Source organism: Branchiostoma lanceolatum, chromosome 2 (genome assembly GCF_035083965.1).
Source record: "Branchiostoma lanceolatum isolate klBraLanc5 chromosome 2, klBraLanc5.hap2, whole genome shotgun sequence".
NCBI classification, from domain to species: Eukaryota; Metazoa; Chordata; class Leptocardii; order Amphioxiformes; family Branchiostomatidae; genus Branchiostoma; species Branchiostoma lanceolatum.
In genome coordinates, this window is record NC_089723.1 from 7,807,780 (window position 1) to 7,829,111 (window position 21,332).

Genomic DNA, 21,332 nt, shown 5'->3' on the forward strand with positions numbered 1-21,332 from the left:
AGAATTCCTTTCTTCATGATAGAACCTGGTGCGTAATAATGGGCATCTCTCATATTAGAGAAGTATATGTAACGTTATATACATATGTGCTAATCTATTGTTCTAACTGATAATATCAAAACCATGTACTGCGTGTGTGCCTGCAATGTTGATATCTGAATGAATAATTGAATCATACTTCCAATACATATTTCTGACAATGACAACCACTAATATCTTAGTAGATCTAACATTACATATCATATATAATTATTCATTAACTCTGTACTTCTGTTATTGGAAGGTTAGTTAAAGTTAAAATCCTCCCACACCATAAGGTATATAGGGTGGTGCCCATCTCTGTTTCATAGCCCTGGGCCACACTGTGGTGCACTCACTGCAGCAGGGGGCTAGTCCACTAGTAGTGGAATGTCTTTAACTTCCATACTGTTTCAGAAGTATGTAACGTTACCATTTTTATAAAGTCTTTGGTATGACTCAATGCGCCTCTTGACCAGAGGTGTCCTACCCGGGGCTTGAACCCAGGCCTTCTGGTCCAAGTAACTTGAACCAGATGTGGCTAGTAACAGAAGCGCAGACCACTACACCACAGGAACACCCCAAAGCATCCATATCACCTACTGTATTTATCTATTTGCAAATGTCGCAATACATTACACTGACCACTACACCAGGATGCAACAAAAATACAGCTGTGTAAATGTCTTATCTTCTGTTGTTTCCTCGCCTTTGAATCAGATGTTCTGTTTACTCCAGAGGTGAACATATTGTGGGCGGCTCACCAGGTCCACCACAGCTCGGATGATTACAACATCCTGTCTTCACTACGGACATCGGCGTTCCAACGCTGTACCTCTTTTGTGAGTATTGACGCTACAAAACTAAACGCAACTGAAAACACTTTAGTCCTGTTAGTTACAGGATAGATAGCCTCCGTTGCAGGCGATTTTTCAATTAATCGAGGCCAGATTCTTTGGCTGGAGGCCGTATCTGCTTGAGGACCGTATCTGCTTGAGGCCCCGTATCTAGTATCTGCTTGGGATCCTGTAAGCGCCGCAGATACGGGGCCTCAAGCAGATACGGTCCCCAAGCAGATACGTCCCCCCAGCCAAAGAATCTGGCCCCGATAAGTTGAAAAATCGCCATGGGAGAAGCCTGCAACGGAGGCTACAGGATAGATCACTGGGTAGGCGATGGATGATAAGAAGGAACAAATGACAAGACTTGACATTTTCATCTATCTTATTGAAGCTAGATCTTCAAAGACAGGTGTTAAGTGCTCCTGTACATTGTATAACACTGCATGCTTTCCCTTCAAAGAACACTGCAATCTGCTCATATAACTCAGCAAACAAGCAACAAATTAACATGTGGTAAAACAGAATCCGTGGTGGAGGCACTATCAGCACCAGGGACAGGGACCGCCATGTTGAAAATCAGCGTGTGAAGAAAGCTTCTTTCAAACCACACGTGTAGGATGCCATTTTAGTCCTCAGGTAGTTTTAAATGATCCCGAATTCAAAACCGCAATGACATTGCAGAACTGAGTTTTGTAGTGTTACAATGGAGGTGTAAATTCATCCCAAGCAATGTGCCTTGGGGGAAAGGCCCCAAACACAGAAATTACAAAGGAAATTATATTCTGAATCTATGTTCCCACAGCTTTTGTTCCTACCCTTGGCCTTAGTGGTGCCCCCTGCCGCTTTTCTGGTGCATTACCAACTGAATCTACTATACCAGGCCTGGCTGCACACAGAGGTGAGTGATAAAATATATCCCATATTCATTTCTCGTCAAAGAATGTTTTAATCATTGCTCCTCAGATGTATGAACTCTTAGCTCATTACATTGAAAAAAATAGACGCACACTCCTGATATCATTTATCTATGGTTAGATTCGTTAGTCTTGCCTTTGATAATATGCACATTTGTTGAAAGCTGGAAGTGAGCCCTTAACCAGTTTTTCCATCTCTTATCTAGGTGGTTGGTTCCCTGGGTCCACTGGAGTATATTCTGAACACACCAACTCATCATAGAGTCCACCACGGTCAGCCCAGTTTTCAGTTGTGAACTTCATTTATGAAGTGTTCCGCTGAATATCATTTACTTCTGTATTCGAATGAAAGTTCAATCAATGTTAAATCTGCCCTGATATGCAGCTTGTACTGTTCAGTACAAACCTGGTGTGTTACGCCCTGAGGTGGTTTACCAGGTATGCAATGCAAACAAAGTTCATCTGTTCATTGCAAAGATCTTTATACGCTAATTCCGTACACAAAGAAAAGGATCGAAAGCCTGTTGGTACGCTCTTTATTTAGTGTACAGAAATGACAAGATCATCTTTATATTTCAATTCTGTAGTAAGATTTTTACTAAAATGGCTTTGAACTTGATATTGTAACCAGTCCATGACAAAGAGGATTAGCGACCAATCATACTGGTATGCTCAAGAGGTTTGGTCTATCAAGGATGTCTTTACTGTGGATATCAAGACATCAGAGCACAACACTGACAAAGTATGATCATGGTCACCTTCTGTTCTCTGATGGCTATCACTAATGTACCACCTCCTGATTACACACCTTTTTGCCCCAGCAGGCCGGAATCACATGGGCAAAAACTTTGGCGGAACACTCATCATCTGGGATCGAATGTTTGGTGAGACAACCTGACCATTCTTACCTTGCTATTCGGCTTTTGAATCAGATGGGATAGTTTGAAATCCACTCTATCTGTCTGTGACTAGGGTGTGTTATGGAGCCACTAGCCTGTGTGACATAATCTCTTGCTGACAGGGGCTAATAGGGGGCCGATAAGGTGCGTGGGCTACTACTTGTAGGGGCGCGATGTAGCCTTCAAAGTTTGAGAAGGTGTCACATGTTACAACTGTTATGCAATTCATTGTGACGTTCCGGCCAGACCCTCTCCGTCAAAAAGTTGTATGGATGCCACTTGGGCCTCGTACCCATTGTACAAGCTTCTTTGCTCAAATACGGACAATGCGATTTGACTTCTTAAGGGCTCTATAACGAGTTTCATCGCTTGCCACAGGTACTTTCCACCAAGAGAGTGGGCCGCTGGTGTATGGCTTAAGAACTGATGTACGCACCTGGGACCCAGTCTGGATACAGGTTATTACAGATTTACGTAGCAAAACTTTTGTTGGATCCGATGGCATGTGTGGTGGCCACCATCTTGATTTTGTGACGTCGCAGGGTAACCATACCATTTCATTGGGAGGGGTGTTTTTTGGGGTCGCTAGCGTTCTCTCTATTTTTAACAAATTGTCACACAACTATCACACATTCAACTCAAATAAAAAGAAAAATTCACCACCAATATTTATAAACAGACCCCGTAATCGTTAAACTAACATGGCAAACCTTAAGTATATGTAGCACAAATACTTAACTCTAGTGAATCTACAATTCTTAGATATGAATGAAGGCTAATAAGTACACTGCAGCATATCTGTACGGACGTTTTATATTTTTTTAACAGAAAATTTGCACAAACTACCATTTGTCTGAACTTAGGTTCTCCACACAAAAACAGCTAGATTTTCTCAGAATAATAAATACCAGGTTACAGGTATGTCATCTTTAGCCAGCTAAAAGCTGGACAATTTTTTAGTGTCCTGGAATTTGACCACTGTTAATGTTAACTTTATTTCCAAACAAATCGTTATGTTCACATTGCCTAATTTGCTTTGTTTGTATCATGCAGTTTCATCACTTTGTGTGCATCTGGCAAACCTTCTGGAACACTCCTGGGCTGTGGAACAAACTGTGTGTGCTGTTTGCTGGGCCAGGCCGGGCCGTCGGCAAACGTCAACTGGGGTCTATGCAGCGAGTTCCTAAGGTAGTGTCATCACAACTCAAATTGCTTAATTCTTTATCACAACTCAAATTGCTTTATTTTTTATCACAACCCAAATTGCTTTATTTCGTCACCATCTGAACTGTTCAATCTCGGGGCAAAAAGATATATATACTATGTTTCATTTAAAATAACTCTGAACATCTACTTTGCCAGTTTGTTTTGAGGTTTTTATTTATCAAGGTAAGTTAGAAGAGACACGACTTATTTTCAGAACAGGAGAATCTAATCATGATGATATCTTTTTTAAATCCTTTTCTAGGTACAACCAGCTTCCAAATATGACAGTAAGGTATCCATGGGATGGGCGTGCTATGTACTGGTGCACTTTTTACTTGCTTTGCTGACTTCAAGGACGATCCCTAAGGTACTTTCATCATAGCCTCATTTGCAGACTTCTTGAAGCGGCAGAGTTTAAGGGGGGAGGGGGGTGAAGTTGCGCGGATACGCGATTTTTTTTACACATTCCAAGGTTCTCTAATGCCGGCTTATTGCGGACTTTCGCCGTCAAGCGATATGACTGCCTCGGCGGCGAAACTCAAGCCGGCCCTAGAGAACTTTGGCCCGTGTAAAAAAATCGCGAATCAGCCCCCCCCCCTCCAAAAATAAACGCAGCCGCTCCAAGAAGTCTGCGAAGGTGGCTAGTTTCATCCCAGTGTGGCTTCAGTAGACAACGTGATAATTTCCTTGTTACTTCTTTTCTGTGAAGGACTTGCACTTAGTGATCTTACACCTTAATCTTATTCTATACTTTTAAATCACCTTGATATACCACCCATTTGTGTCATTGCATTACCTTATAATAGTCTAGCAAAGTAGTTGAGTATTCAATGTCTGTTTCACGTACATGCTTTATGTTGCACTTAATGCATGTATATTACCATTACTTGTTGATCACTTACAATTAGTCTACATGCACCAATTCATAAAAAAACTAAGCATTTTATAATGTCCCTGTCCCTGATTTATTCATGATCATTTCGATCAATTTGATGATTAACTTCTATCATTTATTTCAGGATCTGGGGGTTTTGGCAACTGTTGGAAAACTGACAACTATAATGTGGACACTGTCCTGTATGGCAGCCATTCTGGACTGCAGGTAAATCTTTTTCCAAAATGACCCCCCTCCCCCTTTATAGCAACAAGCTATCTGCCATCAAAGAATCAAAACCATAGCACGTCCAGTTCAAAAGATACAAAAAAGGAAGTTCTGCTGCAGTACCAATGTCACATACCAGGGGGCCGAACCTTGACCTTTGTCTTCGTAACACCTACCTACATACCAAATATCATCATAATCCATCAAGAGGTTCTTGAGTTATTGCTGACTACAAATAACAGATACACATACAGACAGGCACATAGACAGACAAGTAAAAAAATATATCTCAATTTTTCATGTAACGTTATATAATAAAGGGTATATTCCACTTTCTTGCTTGAAACTGAATACAGTGTACGCAGTGCACCATCGAGTTTTGTACTATGTATCTGCATCTTCAGCGTATTATTTTCTGTCATTATATCAGCATTCTAGAGGCCACCATTTGCATTCAGGCAACGTTTGACAAAGATGCTTTTTATTTTCATTTCAGGTCGACTGCTCCGTTCATGGAACTTTCTCGCTGTGTGTCGGTTTTGGGAACAGGTTTTCTGTTGTGGCTCTCCGGTGCCCTGATGACGTCACAACCTCTCCTTACAGTCATGACCTTGGCCTGCCACGCTGGTTCTGCCGTCTTCTGGAGTGTGAATGTTATGAAGTCACCAAATGTGACCCTTAGAGGAAAGACTTTGAAATCAACATCATAGAGACTGTGCGTTATTTAGCGGGAGGTGGTCGTCAGGGGGGAGGGCGAAGGTTTTTTTGCCTGGGGGTTGGCCATGGAACAAAATTGACGAGGGTGGCCATGGAAACGTAGCCTGAGTACCAACCTCCGTAGTGACCGCTGGCTCAAAAGAATTCGCTTGCTAACTGTTATGAACCCACTAAGACACATGTAAGACCATTATTTAGTAATTGTAACCCCCCATCATGAGAGTGGAATGGTCCAAGGCAGCCTCGTTCTGGGAAAGACTCAGGCTGTGATTCTATGTGTTGGAATCCTGGGGGTCAGGGAATAAACCATGTAGCTACACAATCTCTGTCTTGGCTCCCTGTATCTGTGTCCAATGACCTCAACATCGGTCCATAACATATGGCGTCACGGACAGGATTCACAGTATACTACGGGTTGCCAACATCTCTTACAACGTGGAAGAGGGTATGAACTGTGTCCAGTCACCAAACTCCACTGACAGCACGGGTGGTCAAGTTGGCTTGTCGATCTCGTCGGGTGGAACCAGGCTAGCGATTGCGGCACTGTATCCAGTCTCCAACGTCCACTGTCAGCAACGGGCGGTCACGCAAGCTTCAAGTCGTCGGGTGGATCAGAGAGGTGATTCTTTCCATCTCCAGAGTCTACTGACAGAACGGTTAGTCAAGTAAGCTGCCGAACTCGTCGGGTGGAATCGGGAGCGAGAGAATGCAGGGACGTGTCCAGTCTTCAGGGTCCACTGCCAGCAACGGGCGGCCGAGCAAGCTTCCAGTCGTCGGGTGGGATTGAGAGGCCTGGGAACATTCTGCAATCTTCCATCGTTAGTTTCAGGGATCGTGTGCAAGCTGAAGACTCCCAGAATAATTTACTCATCACCAGTCACCAAGTACAGTTGTACGCATCATCTACAGACTGTTTCATCATGCTGTCGCAGGGACATTTTAGAATACTTACTCTTAACAGTGAGATTTACCCCTGAGTTTTATCTGTGTTTAACTCTTACTCGTCTGATGTAACATTGCTTTGTAAAGTTCAGTTTTGCCATGCCACGTGGCCAGAAATCATGCCCAGACTTGCTCCTTTGTCTGGTTGTTGTTGTAATGTGAGTCTCAGTGACCCACATCTGGTATTCATTTCCTGTTTCACTCACCATGGGCTGCTTATCACAAATAACAGAGTACCAAAGAAAACACTTCTAAGTTTAGATACTGCATCAATATTGTCCTCATAACATGCAAGATGTTGCTCGATACATTCCTTTGTTTGATTGTAAGACTCTTCAAGTTCATACTATGGTAGCCGATTGTGTTTCAGAGTGCCCAACATTCAATCTGGATCTCTTTGTTAGCCAGGGTTTGTTGTCTGAAGTATTGATCGCTACACAATAGTTTTTGCCATGTCTCTTACATCAAACTCCGTCCTAATATTTTACATGTTGCTCGATACAAATCCTTTGTTTGATTGTAAGACTCTTCAAGTTCATACTATGTTAGCCGATTGTGTTTCAGAGTGCCCAACATTCAATCTGGATCTCTTTGTTAGCCAGGGTTTGTTGTCTGAAGTATTGATCGCTACACAATAGTTTTTGCCATGTCTCTTACATCAAACTCCGTCCTAATATTTTACATGTTGCTCGATACAAATCCTTTGTTTGATTGTAAGACTCTTCAAGTTCATACTATGTTAGCCGATTGTGTTTCAGAGTGCCCAACATTCAATCTGGATCTCTCTGTTAGCCAGGGTTTGTTGTCTAAAGTAACTCAAATCGCTATACAATAGTTTTTGCCATGTCTCTTACATCAAAATCTGTCATAATATTTTACATATTGCTTGATACAATTCCTTTGTTTGATTGTAAGACTCTTCAAGTTCATACTATGTTAGCCGATTGTGTTTCAGTGTGCCCAGCATTCAATCTGGATCTCTTCGTTAGCCAGGGTTTGCTGTCTGAAGTAACTCAAATCGCTACACAATAGTTTTTGCCATGTCTTATTTTACAACATATTCTGAACAAAGGTACATACACTGTCTTGTTTACTGCAGTTTGATATAATTCGTGTGTAACGATATACCTGATATGTAGATTGTAACTAGTTAACTTAGTGGCTTCATTTCTTTATCATTCTTCGAATTGACCTTGCCAATCCTCTTGTGGAAGGGGAGGCATGTTATGTACCCACTAAGACACATGTAAGACCATTATTTAGTAATTGTAACCCCCCATCATGAGAGTGGAATGGTCCAAGGCAGCCTCGTTCTGGGAAAGACTCAGGCTGTGATTCTATGTGTTGGAATCCTGGGGGTCAGGGAATAAACCATGTAGCTACACAATCTCTGTCTTGGCTCCCTGTATCTGTGTCCAATGACCTCAACATCGGTCCATAACACTAACCACCGTGGTTAGCAAGCGAATTCTTTTGAGCCAGTGGTCACTACGGAGGTTACCGTGGTTAGCAAGCGAATTCTTTTGAGCCAGCGGTCACTACGGAGGTTGGTACTCAGGCTATGGAAACGTTTTTCAACCCAACCCTTTGACAACCGCCATGGCCACCACTCCCCAATCAATCGTTCGCAGGCATCAGTGTCTGATGCATGGCGGCTGCAGACATGCATAGGGCTCGCCAGGCTGATCTGCTCAGCTCGGCATAGACTCCCCGCTAAATATCGTGCAGTCCCTTACCACCATCCCCACTTCAGCAGACTTACATGCACATATAATAGCTGACATGTATCAATCAATCAATCAATCAACTAAACCAATCAATACCCTTTATTTTGACTGGAATGCCTTGTCGACCTTTGCCGCTCTTCCCAGAGGTCCAGTTTATTAGCGCTGTCACGGGAACACAGATGATAAAGAAAATATTACAAAAATAGATAAATACCTTATGTAATAATAGCAACGTAACACTTTTTACGTAACACTAAACGAAGTTGACACGAGGGCCTATTACTGAGCTGCCAGCTCATTTCCATCACGTACTCGTAATGCTTACATAACTCACCCACTCGACCTATTCGTCGCCTTGGCACTTCCAAAGGCATCACTGTAAACGGATCAAACGTATAGAAATGGAAATAACAAGAAGAGTCAGGTACATTATTCTCAGAAGTTAGCATGTCATTTTGCGATAGAAGGCTGTGTGCAAAAGTAACAAATCACTTAAAAAATATGAGTGCTGATCTCCGAAGAAAAGCGGTAACACGATTTGCGGAGAAAGTAGTGAAAATGATAGTCTAAATCGGCCAAATAATCTGTACATTGTGTGTGTATTACGTGATATCTAACAATAAAGTCGTATATATTGAGATGCTTTGATGTGTTTGTTAGGCTTGTCCACGACAATATTTGCATGTGTGTCTTTCTTGAAGTTTTTCTTGGAATTGTTCTGGTGTGTCAGTAGTACATCAACGGCATTTAGCGTCATCTACCCATCATCGTATCTGGTACAATTCATTATTACAGGGAACTGCCTAATATTTGAAGGCATACTTCATTGAATATGACATCATCGTACAGTTATCAAAAAGAAACGAATTATAAAATACAGCTTCCATAAGTTCTCCTAGTTTTCACCATTTGTATAATTTACAAAAATCCATCTTTCTACTAAAATAAACCAGCCCACTTATGATTCAAAACGTGGGTTACTTCATTTTCCACTGCCTTCCAAAAAGAAGTCAAACCCAACCTTAGTTAAGATAGAACTTTCACAGTAGAGTAGATGACTATTTCGATTTCCATGTATCTCAATGTACCTGTTTGTCTGCAATTAACCTTTGGGCATGAACTTGCAATAAAGTTTGAATATTAAAATGTTTCGCCTTGAAGTCCGGGGTCATCATCGGCCGTGCTGGAGAAATAAATTCAACGTCTGCTAAAGTAGTCTCCAAGCAGACCCAACGTATCCAGCTGGCAGAAGGAGTTTTTTTGCAATCGGCGGTGCCTGACAACTTCCCTGGCTGACTGGAGCTTCTCTGGCTAGCTTGTACGATTTTGGCACCGTGGAGATCTGCTTGGAGATTATGCTTAAGGACCAAAAGCGGTTATGTAGCCTGACTGATAAATTAAGCTTCCACTTCCAGCATCCATTCCTCTAGAAGGAGGGGGGGGGGGGGGGGGGGAGAGGGGTTGTGTAACGCAAGCTAAGCGATTATGTAACTGCACTTGAAGCTGCCCTTCATACTTGAATGGCACGCCATCCGTTATGTAAGTACAGTTGCAGGCGATCAATTTCCTACTCGTCTCTTTCGATTCTCGTACGTGGATGTGCGTCAGTGGCTTCTCCCCGGAGAAAGAACCGTTCAACGGTTTGATGCGTAACAGCATTTTCCATTTTCGTTTATCGCTGAGTTCTCTCCAAGCAGAGCATGGAGTTATATAAGGAGTTTTAGTTATACAACCTCCTTGAGCAGAGACAGCGGTTTATGTTCTTGTATCCGATTTGCGGCATTTTCTATTCTTGTCTAGCTGTGCTAGCGATTTCTTCAATCCCCACCCTCTACTATATAGAGAAACATAGAATCGTAGAAATTAAAAGGCCGCAAAAAAACAAACAAATCACCCCCAACCAAGGACCGAAACCTCTGCTTGGAGAGAAATCTCTGTGAACGCCATCTCTCAGACTGCGGTGAGCCTATTAGTTAAAATCCTCCCACACCATTATTGATGTATAGGGCGGTGCCCATCTCTGTTTCATAGCCCTGGGCCACACTGTTGTGCAATCACTGCAGAAGGGGGCTAGTCCACTGGCAGTGGGGTGTGTTTAACTTCCATACTGTATCACAAGTATGTACCATTTTTATAAAGTCTTTGGTATGACTCAATGCGCCTCTTGTCCAGAGGTGTCCTACCCGGGGCTTGAACCTGGGCCTTCTGATCCAAGTAGTTGGAACCAGATGTGGTGAGAGACAAAGGCCACTACACCACTACACTTTATTAGTCCTGAACAGTCACCCTGACTTTTCCAGTCTAGATGTCAAGGTCGCAGAACACAGTATTTCTCCGCGACCCCGGGGGGTCTATGACGCGGGTACAAAATGTAGTGCGGCCCAAACTCTTGAAGACTGGGTAGAAAGCTGCATGTGAGAGGCATCCATGTGTAAACTGTGCTGTGTGGTGTAGAAATATGTCGGCTTTTAGACTGAAGGATTTGGATGGTGGACCTTTTCCGCTTCTAAATGCGCCTTCTTATGCAATCGCCTCTCGGGGTGAGTCGGATGCAGTGCAGTGACCTCTCGCAGAGCGCTGGTTCAAAGTGGGCGTGATGAGCTGATACGCCAACAGAATGTTTTTTGGTTTTTGAGTTATTTGTAGGTTGTACCTAAACTCAAACATATTCGATTTTCGTATTTCTCAAGTTCTCCGCACTATAATTTTTACCGCGTCGAAGCTAGTGCAACGTTCCAATAGTAGTTCCCTGTTGCGAATGGTAGGATGTACAAGGTATTGCCTGAGTACCAGCCTCCGTAGTGACGTGGTTAGCAAGCGAATTTTTTGAGCCAGCGGTCACTACGGAGGCTGGTACTCAGGCTATACAAGATACACGCCAAAAAGCAATTACTCAAACAACTGGATATGATTTTGGAAACGGTCAGACGTTTCAAGTAGCATCCACTACTTTTCGTCAGTGACTGTGAGCAAGATCAGTTGAACAGCAGGTTTATAACCACGAACTATGAATTGATATGCAAATAAGGAGAAGACAAATTTTTAGATAGTCCAATAGAAAGCGAATTAGACAACTCAAGACAAGGTTGAAGTAAATAAAGTTATAAACCTGCTGTTCAACTGATCTTGCTCACAGTCACTGACGAAAAGTAGTGGATGCTACTTGAAACGTCTGACCGTTTCCAAAATCATATCCAGTTGTTTGAGTAATTGCTTTTTGGCGTATCTTATTACCTGGATCAAGGAGGTTAAAGCCTGGATGTCTAATCTTCATCGACGTATACAAGATACACATTTCCAGTCACACTTCTATGGTCTCCTTTCGTCTTTGACTCCTATGTTTGGACTCTTACACTAGTCATTTTGCGGCCCTTAACTATAGAAATCCCCATAGGCCGACAACTGTGTTCTGCTACCTTAATATGCAACCGCCTCTCGGGGTCAGTCGGCTGCGGTTCAGTGACCTCTCGCAGAGCGCTGTTTCAAAGTGGGCGTGATGAGCTGATACGCCGACAGAATTTTTTGGTTGTTGAATTATTTGTAGGTTGTACCCTAAACTCGAACAGGTTCGTTTTTCGTATTTTTCAAGTGCACCGCACTGTAATTTTTACCGCGTCGAAGCCAGTCACCTTGCGGCCCTTAACAATAGAAATCTGTGTTCTGCTTAGTACCTCAAGTCACCGTTTCTCGGTTGCGTAAATCCTGTGTTACACAATATTTCGCCACCGGGGACTTCTTAGCCCCTCCGCGCTACGTTAGTCGGGCGTGACATTTAGTCAACCTAAGAAAATCGAACACAGGTCTTTATATAACATTGCTAAGGAAGAGCTCTTGATGAAAGTGATGATTATGATATTAGTACCCGGTTACATAACACATTGTTATTTCACAAGAATAGCAGACTTGTTGCTACTATTCTGTGTTTCAAAAAGAGGGAAGAAACCATTAGGAACATGAAGTAACAAATGTATAGGGTATATGGTTTTAACACATTGTATTTAGCGTCTTATTTCAACCTCCTTGGTTAGAATGTAGTATTTTAGTGTTTCGTGCCTTTATATTGTACATCCTGTAGACCACGAGTGGTCATACGTGCATTTAGCCCTCTGGGCATGAATATACAATGATAATTATTACTATTATTAATAAAATGGTGCATCCAGTGTCATTCACGATTACTACAGCAGTCAAACATGTCATGGATATTAATAAAAAGTCAAAGACGCAGTGTAGCAAATTAGATCAGATCGGTCCAGTCTTCAGATGCAGAGGAAGACTCTGTATTACTAGCCTCCTGTGCAGGCTTCCTATAACGGCGGCATATATATTGGGGGGGGGGGGTCTCTCTAATGCCGGCAAGGGAGTTGTGTAGCCGAGGGAGTTGTGTAGCCGGTAATAGAGACCCCCCCCCCCCCCCCCCCCCCCCAATATATATGCCGTCGTTATAGGAAGCCTGCACAGGAGGCTACTGTATTACAGTAATACAGGCGCCGCGTGGCGTGATGGTAGGCCGGTGATTGGCCCGAGCACAGAAGTCCTGGGTTCGAACCCCCTGAAATGTCCCGACCGTCGGACGTTGTGCCCTTCAGAAAGGCACTTGACTGCAAGTTCATTGCAGTTGGTATTTTGTGGTCTCGCGGCCAACTGTGCATGGTATCAACCGCTACTGCTGCATACCTAAACATCGGACCTAAAATGAACTGGCCCTAATGTTTAGGTTCAAGTCCAAAAAAAACCTACATGTCTGGAAACAAGTCCGGACTTGCAATAAAACCCAAAAAAACTCTCGCTTATATTCTCCTTTTTGTTCTAAACCACCGAACCTTCCTTATAATAGACCATTGCGAGGGAAAATATGGAAACATTGCTGTTTTTGTGTTTATAACTGAACTTTTGTGTTTACTTTTGTGTTTGCATGCATAGATCTCAAATTGCATGTAAGATTTATGCCAATGTGCAATTTTATATGAACAAAAGTGTTTTTACCACACATATGCCATGGCACTTATAAGTCCGGAACTGAACCCGATCCTCTGGATCTGAATCCGGACCTGAACCTGAACACGGGTTTAGGTATGCAGCACTATATCAATAGTGGAATAAAACAGATGATATGCTATACGAAAAAACACACATAATACTGTTAGTCTTATACAATATATAACGTTACTATTTTTCAGCAACGCATGGAGTATACAGGCTTTTCAATTGACGTCATCTGCGCCATGTTTCATTACACTGCATGCCTGTAACGCACACGAAGATGCTACTGCTTGATTCATTTACCAGCCAACATTGTCTCCGGGGGTTCAAATTATAATCATCATGACGTCATTGAAAAGCCCATATATAGGCACCTGACGTCAGGTCATTCTTCTGCTCGAACGTACGTTGACCTCTGACATGTAGTTAGCCGGTCACATGTACATGCGGGTGAGGTTTGAACTGACATACTAGCCTAATTTGCCTAAATTTGCATAAAGGGCCCTAGAAGCTAGAACCTCCTGGACCATAGAAGATAGAACATCATACTACACCTAAAAATGACAGAGAATACTAGTAACATGTATAGCATCAGTGACAAACTTGGTAATCAATATGAATGATATCGGCATGTAACGTTAACGTTAACAAAGAGAAATGAGGGTTCATTCTTTTGCCAGATTGGCGCCAACACTATACATATAAACAATATAATGTCCTTGATATAAACAAGGAGGTTTTATAAACTCTTACCGAAAAAAAATATATGCATCAGATTTGGGTGGGAGGGGAAACCGCTAGAGATTCACTAGAGCAAGGAGGTTATATAGACTTGACTAGAGTCACTATCACTACTAGTCTGTATAACGCAAACTGCAGCTGTCCGGGGATTTCTGTCCCCTCCCCGCGGAGACTATGCGGTTACAGGGCGGCAAGCCGTTACAGGAGCTTGATTGAGTTCAGGCTATACCACTACTAGCCCACGACCGAAACCTCTGCTTGGAGAATAGATACTGGTATTGAAGCTATTATTAAACAAGGCCAGGCTCCAGGCTATGACCTCGATGTATTATGTACAATACTGTGATTTCTTCGAGGTCAACCCTCCAACGCGCGTGTACATGTGACCGGTCACCTGTGTGAGTGTGTCAGAGGTCAACGTACGTTCGGGCGTAAAAACAACCTGGCGTCATGTGCCTGTGCATGTGTGTCAGGTCAGTAAATCTCCAAGCAGATGTAACGTTAGCAGTCGCCCAAACGAGAAAGCGCCTAACAAAAACCGAGATGATTTTGGATATTTGGTGCACTGGTTTCAAAATCATCTGTGAGATTGATATTCTTAATACCAACTGTAGTTATGATAGAAGCTAAAACACGTCCTATTCATTCATGTCCAAGGATGATAAATTTACCTTCTAGTTCTACGTTTTTTTAATTCCATTGCAAACCCAAGGACATTTATATAAGTCCTATTGGTATGCTACTCATGCATTTTTGGTCTAGTTACATAAGACATATAGCATCATCACATCATGTTTTGTTCGTCATTTGGGGCATGCATATCAGCACACATTCCATAGGCAACAGATGGTAAGCTGCATAACAGCGAATTTATCTAGAAGTGCCTACTTACATAAGATTCAAGCAGATGCATGGAGACTTGACTCATTTTGTACCGTTTCGTTCATTTCGTCCCGTTTTTCGGGAATTTTGATTTGTAATGGATCATCTTGCCACATTTATCAATGATGGTAATAATAGTAGCTAAATCAATGTCGTTTTGCAGTAAAACCACCTCACAGTCAGACAACAGCAAGTCAGCACCGCACATCTGCTTGAAGATCGCCCTTACATAACCTAAAAAAATCGTCATGTGTCACTTGAGGTCAAGAAACGTGATTACAACGGGCCTCACCACGGGTTGTCTTAATCGGACCGCCCTGTTTGAATACTTAATATTCCAGGACACATTCATGACGAATCAGCTAACAGAAATACCAGCACTGAACATAATTTATTATAATTTATTCAGACGCCGCCCCTTAACCCAGATAAACAGGTTCCTTCACGTGTGAGGCCATCTTATTTGGAAACAGTCCGGCGGTGAGTCAGGAACATCAGGTCGTACCGCGCTCGTATTTGGTGTTTGTAGAGGTATTTTCCCGTCGTTTAACGCAGCTAAGAGCTACAAAAATGTCTCACAGTACGGAGAACACGGACAGATCGAGCACGCTGCAGGCGCTGCTACAGAACGCGATGTTGTCTCCTCCCGACACAGGCAAAACCGGTGAGTGGGGTAACAACGTATCCGGGTGTTGTGAGGGGGCACACTAGTTTTAGCTTTGTCGGCAAAAGGGTTAAGTCTCAACTTCTAGCTCTGTGTATTTCTTGCTCGGTGTGTAGCCTGTATCTGGTATCCCAACATCGTTATCAAAATCATGGACGCCGCACTTGTACCTCCCTATCCGAGAATATCCTTTTACATAAATCTGCAACGTTAGACGAATTGTTTGTTTTTACCAAGACATTGCCGTGGGTACTGAAAGAGTGACCCATTTCCCCAGTGTCCCTGTCTGCCCAGATCTCTTATCTTAGCTCAGGGGGTGGGGGCTCTCACCAAGATTGAAAACATCACAAATCTTCCCAGTGCATCCGGACAGCGCAAGTGTCTGTCGATGATAATCGTTGACCGCCCAAATTATCATTTGACCCACGTTAGCAAGTTAGACCGCCCACCGCAGGCGTTTATAAATAATTACAGCAACAAAGGCACATGTATCTTGGCTGGCACTGACCTTTTCTACGATCTATATCTGTTTTACCCTGTGGCTATCTGTTGCCAATTGTGTAACGTTTAACTATGCGTTCTGGTCGGTCCAGTGGCAGATAGCTATTTGTGGATCCTAGTCAAGGTCAAGACAACTGTTTGGGTCCCCTTAGCAGGTAATTTTGGAACTGCAGGGGCTTTTTTGTTAAAATCTTCCAAAGTTGAAAATAAAGATTGGAAGAAGGGATTTCAAACAGCTATATAAATATAGCGGTTTGGGGAAAATGGAGTAGGTCACGTCACTTGAATTCAATGGTGGGAACAAACCTCACTGTCTCAAATATTAGTGATGAAATATTTGCGATGATGAAATTTTAGCTAGTGGCCTTTAAATCAGCTAAAATTGAGTTACAGTTAAATCAAGAATTACAGTATTTGGTTATATTGTTGTCAGGGTACGTGATGTGGGTGGGCAGGAGCTGGCTTATTGGAAAAAGTTGTAATTAGTGAATGATCATGAGTATCATTACCTTGACTTGCCTGCCTTTGAGTTTGATGAAGATGAGTTAACAATTCTCTTCTATCTGACCGATAGACAATGGTGAGAAGAAGAAGCTGGAGGTTGGAGATGACATGGACCCCAGCGTCATGGCATCCGCCTTCTTGGGACCCAACTTGTGGGATAATGCAGATGATTTCAAGGTAACTTCAGTCTTTGTATTGTTGATACCTCATCAAAAAGTTAAGCTACATACAAACTAAGACCTATAGTATAGGACTCGTTAAAATTAAAAGAGTGGTACTTAATTTTCCTGTATACTGAGCTTGTACGCTGAAAATGTCATCAGTATTTCTTTTCCCATCCACTGGAAGTATAGCTTTTCTAATGTAAAATGATTGACAGCACTACTGAACATGTTGTCAGTCATTCTTTTCTCATCGAGTGGTGGAAGAGTAGCTTTTCTAATTTTAGATGCCCAACGGAGCACAACACAGTGTTCCTCAGCTGTATTGGAGATAAATTACTCACAATGAAAGGCACTGATGTTGATAACACTTTTGCAGTATTGTTAAGATTGTGGACTAAAGATGACTTTTTTTCATTCTTAGGACTTCAAGTTAGAGGCAATCGACCTGGACTCCTTCTTCGCTGAAGCCGGGATCCTCATCCCGCAGGATGTCCCGGTGGGCGACCCCAGTACTGCAGGGCTGCCGTCGATCTCTGATCCTGATTCTCCAGAACCCGTGGCTTCAACATCATTCTCCGCCCCCTCCTCCCCTCCACTGGACGTCACCTCAAGCACATGTAAGTGTCCATCAATTTATATTTCTTAGACTTTTGATGGAAAGATAACATTGAGTGTAACAAGAACTGCTTACTGTAAATCACTTTAATATAGCGTCAGGAAAATATAGCGGTTTGGGGAAAATGAAGTAGGTCACGGCACTTAATTTTAACAGTGGGAACAAAACTCACTGCCTCAAATATTAGCGATCAAATATTAGCAATGATGAAATTTAAGCTGTTGACAAGTGACCGTTTAATCAGCTAGAATTAAGTTACAGTTAACAAATGAAGAACTACAGTATTGAAGCCCTTTCCTCATACAAACTTGAGACAGTATCTTCTCTTGAAAGTTCATCTGTTTTGGTAGAAGTCATTCTGAACGATTTGCAGTTCAAGTTTGATTCAGATTGAGACAGTATCATTATCGAAATGATTCATCAAATGAGTAGGTGTACCTATTATATCAAAAGAATAAAAATCTACCTGTACATGAACGGAACTATCCAGGACTGAAATGTGACAGTTTGCGTCCTTCCCGATGGTTGCTTAGCAGCTGTACCTTTGTAACATCTTCTCAGTAGTTTTGTTTATATGCAAGTCCGCCATTTGTCTGTAAGTTAACTGTTGAGAACTAAATAGAAGTAGTTGCTGATTGACAATTTTGTTTTTATATTTTCTGCAGCCGTCCCCAGCACAGAGGAGGTCTTGTCGCCTGGCGCCTCCCCTGCCCACATCAGTCTGGAGGAGGCGATCCCTGAGGTTGAATACGACGTCTCGCCAACTGATGTGGCGCTTGCTTCCATCCCGGGAAAGGAAGAGTTCAACCCTCGCAAGCGAGTCTTCAGCGATGAGGAACTCAGGCCACAGCCCATGATCAAAAAGTCGCGCAAGATTTTTGTGCCAGAGGACTGTAAGGACGATAAGTACTGGGAGCGACGGAAGAAGAACAACGTAGCGGCCAAGAGATCACGGGACGCACGGCGGATCAAGGAGAACCAAGTGGCACTGCGGGCATCTTTTCTGGAGAGGGAGAATACGACCTTGAAGGAGGAGCTGCTCAAGGCTAAGGAGGAAAATGTGATCTTGTCCAAGAAACTTTTGAAGTATGAACAGCAGAACAGAGTCTGAGGATCTTCTGTTTCAAAATATGACGGTGACGCCAGGAAATCAAACAGCTTAGCAAAGTAACTATACTGTATATGGTTTTTTTTCTAGTTTTCAAACAATTTTGTTCAGTGATCTGCTTATGGTTTACTGCGATAATTAGTTACCCAAAAGTCAGTAAAAGATTATCATAGGTGTTCTTGTCTTTATTACATAACAACTTGGTTGTAGTACCAAAGCTTGTAGTCTTTTTTAATTTCTTTTCAATGTAGATTATACTTAAAATGTTCACTCGACAGTATTTTTGGTCAGGGATGTCAAAAGCGCACAAACTCTTTTGAGACAGAACAGGGTATAAACAGATAACTAGGTAAAATGTATCTCTGTAGGGTACATTCATATTTTACAAAGGTGAAGTCAGCTTTAAAATAAAGTATTGTAGTCATGGTGTAATTAAGGAAGGTAAAACAGCGTTATGTAGTGAAGTTACAGATTAACAGGTGCACATTTTTAGTAGGATACATGCGAAAATACGTCGGATGGATTCATGGAGCAATTCTAAGATTTGTGATATGATTTTGGGGGTTCTATGCATTGTATACTACAGTGTGGAAAAGTACTGTATAGAACATTTTTGTGTGATCATATGCAAATTAGATTATTGCAAGGTGAGGTTTGATGTACATTGGATATGAAAGTTGGGATCTAATGTGGCTGGTGTGTGTGAAAACTTGTACACTACATTTGTTATTGCTGTTCTCAAGTTTTCTTGTTACAAGTTTTATCAAAAAAACTTATAGCCGCATTTCCAGAAAAGATTTACTCTTTGCATGTGAAAACTATTCTGCTTCATTCTTTTACATGTCATATTTTGTAACTGCAAACCGTTATATTTTCATCATATGGAAATTCACCAGTTATCGCCTTCAAAATTTCCAGGTCCTGTAGCAGTAATGTTATTTGCTTATGTTCATATGGAATGTTTTCACATGCACCTTTTTTTAAAGTACAAAACCCCATTCCAATGGTCTTTTCTTTGTTAACAAAAGTAGGCATTAATTTGATGAAAAACTCACCACATACTGTGAATAGTCAACAGTAACCTGCTAATGATGTTAGCTTTGGAATCTTCTGTGTGATCAACTGTTAGTGGCAGTGGGTGTGAATTAACCTCTATGAGGGTATAGGCTAAAAGGCGGCTATGATTGGTCTGTTGTAAAGATATACATGTGACCACTATATTATTACCTGTCACTGTATACATGTATATCTATCTCTTGTCAAAGTCATTCTTCTATATACTGTCCCTCTAAAATTTATCATCCTAATTGTGAAAATGGTGAATTGCTTTAATTTTCAGTGTCTGTGTTACTAGAAATGTCACATCTGTTGTGTTGAACAGATATGCCTGTAGCAAGCACTCTCGTGTATGGCTAATGATGCCAAAAGTGCATGTTATGAAGTTGTAGATAAAATGTTCTTAAAAAAAATGGTCATGATGATGCCAGAGGGCTATCCTTAATATAGGATAGGGATTTCACCTGTAAGCCCTGTTACCAGTTGTTATACTGTTTTTATGTTGTGCGACTGCTGGTATGATATTGGGTTCATCCTTCTGCGAAAGATGCGGATTAACGAAGTCCTCTATTTTCACTTGTTTTTACAACCTTGTGTTGTATTACAGATAAGTTCTAGATGCCCAAGGGCTATCCGTGGCTTTAGGATATAGATAGGGGGGGTTTTCCACCCTAAACCCTGTGCAGTATACGTTCTACAATATTCTCTGATATAAAGGAACTACTGATACGAAAGGGCAATCCTTCAATGCTTAGGATATGGAAAAGCCCTACAGCTCTCTTCCGCTGTTTTACAATATTGACGTGTTGTATTACTACTGGACTATGCTTGGAAGATCGTTGTTGTGGTATTTAACATGACCTTGAAAACTGTACAGCCACCAGTGTGTTGTCTTCATTGTGTACAAGTTTAGTAAACATTCACACTTGACCTACATGTACCACCACTGCAACACACAAAAAGATGCAATGCAATCCACTTATGCTCTAGCATGTAAGAACTCCTCAAACGTACAATGTTAACTAAAAAGACATAGGCATCAAGCTACGACATGTATATACAACCACCGCTTATAAACTCCGGAGACAGGGAAGAACCTACAGTAAACCTGATAGCGAGAGTTTGGTAGTACGACTTCCTACAAACCTCGTAGCTACATGAAGGTCATTTGCACATGTTGACCCTGGGTGCCATTCTAATTAGTTAACTTGGGCTCCCATACATGTGTCTGGGGGGGGTATTCCCTTACAAATTTTGTAAAGGAATGAGTTTCGGATCACCCCTTCCCCTTTGAGGTAGCAGCACACGGTATTTATTCGCGACCCTCAGAGTACATTACGTAGAAGTAAAATAGTGCGCCCTAAATCTCGAACCGTATGTAAAAACATAAACGTGAAAGCCAGCGAGGCACGAACTTTACTGTATGGTGGTAAAATGAGTGGGCTTTTAGATCGTACAAATGAAATAGTGTAGTTTGTCCATTCCGCGTATAAATGCACGTGACCCTTACAGCTGCCTGCTGGAGTGAGTCGGCTGCAGTTCCGTATGACCCTGCATGACCCCATTTAAAAGTGGTCTTAAAAAAATTTGAAAAAAAAAACTTTTTTTAGTTTTCAGTTATTTTGTAGTTTGTACCCTCAATGTCAACATATTTGTTTGTCTGGATTTTCTATCGTACCTAGCCTGTGTTTACACAAGGTCGCGGCCGGAGGTTACTGGGGAATGGCGGTCACAGGACCGGCTGGC

General features: G+C 42.0%; 2 protein-coding genes and 1 long non-coding RNA gene across 3 annotated transcripts; all 3 read left to right on the top strand.

The window, feature by feature from the left end:
• Positions 1–15: 15 nt before the first annotated feature.
• LOC136426630 (alkylglycerol monooxygenase-like) lies at positions 16–4,108 on the top strand. The gene is made up of 8 exons (XM_066415307.1): positions 16–28; positions 739–860; positions 1,663–1,758; positions 1,981–2,047; positions 2,599–2,658; positions 3,052–3,131; positions 3,727–3,861; positions 4,094–4,108. The coding sequence occupies exons 1-8, from the start codon at positions 16–18 to the stop codon at positions 4,106–4,108; spliced, it is 588 nt and encodes a 195-aa protein (XP_066271404.1).
• Positions 4,109–4,122: 14 nt separating this feature from the next.
• Positions 4,123–5,751, top strand: LOC136427326 (uncharacterized). Its single transcript, XR_010754399.1, has 3 exons — positions 4,123–4,246; positions 4,899–4,981; positions 5,478–5,751. It is a non-coding gene; the product is annotated as an uncharacterized lncRNA (long non-coding RNA).
• A 9,675-nt stretch (positions 5,752–15,426) lies between these two features.
• Positions 15,427–20,460, top strand: LOC136427327 (thyrotroph embryonic factor-like). Its single transcript, XM_066416139.1, has 4 exons — positions 15,427–15,637; positions 16,713–16,819; positions 17,228–17,423; positions 18,088–20,460. The coding sequence occupies exons 1-4, from the start codon at positions 15,544–15,546 to the stop codon at positions 18,531–18,533; spliced, it is 843 nt and encodes a 280-aa protein (XP_066272236.1). The 5' UTR covers positions 15,427–15,543; the 3' UTR covers positions 18,534–20,460.
• The last annotated feature ends 872 nt before the right edge of the window (positions 20,461–21,332 follow it).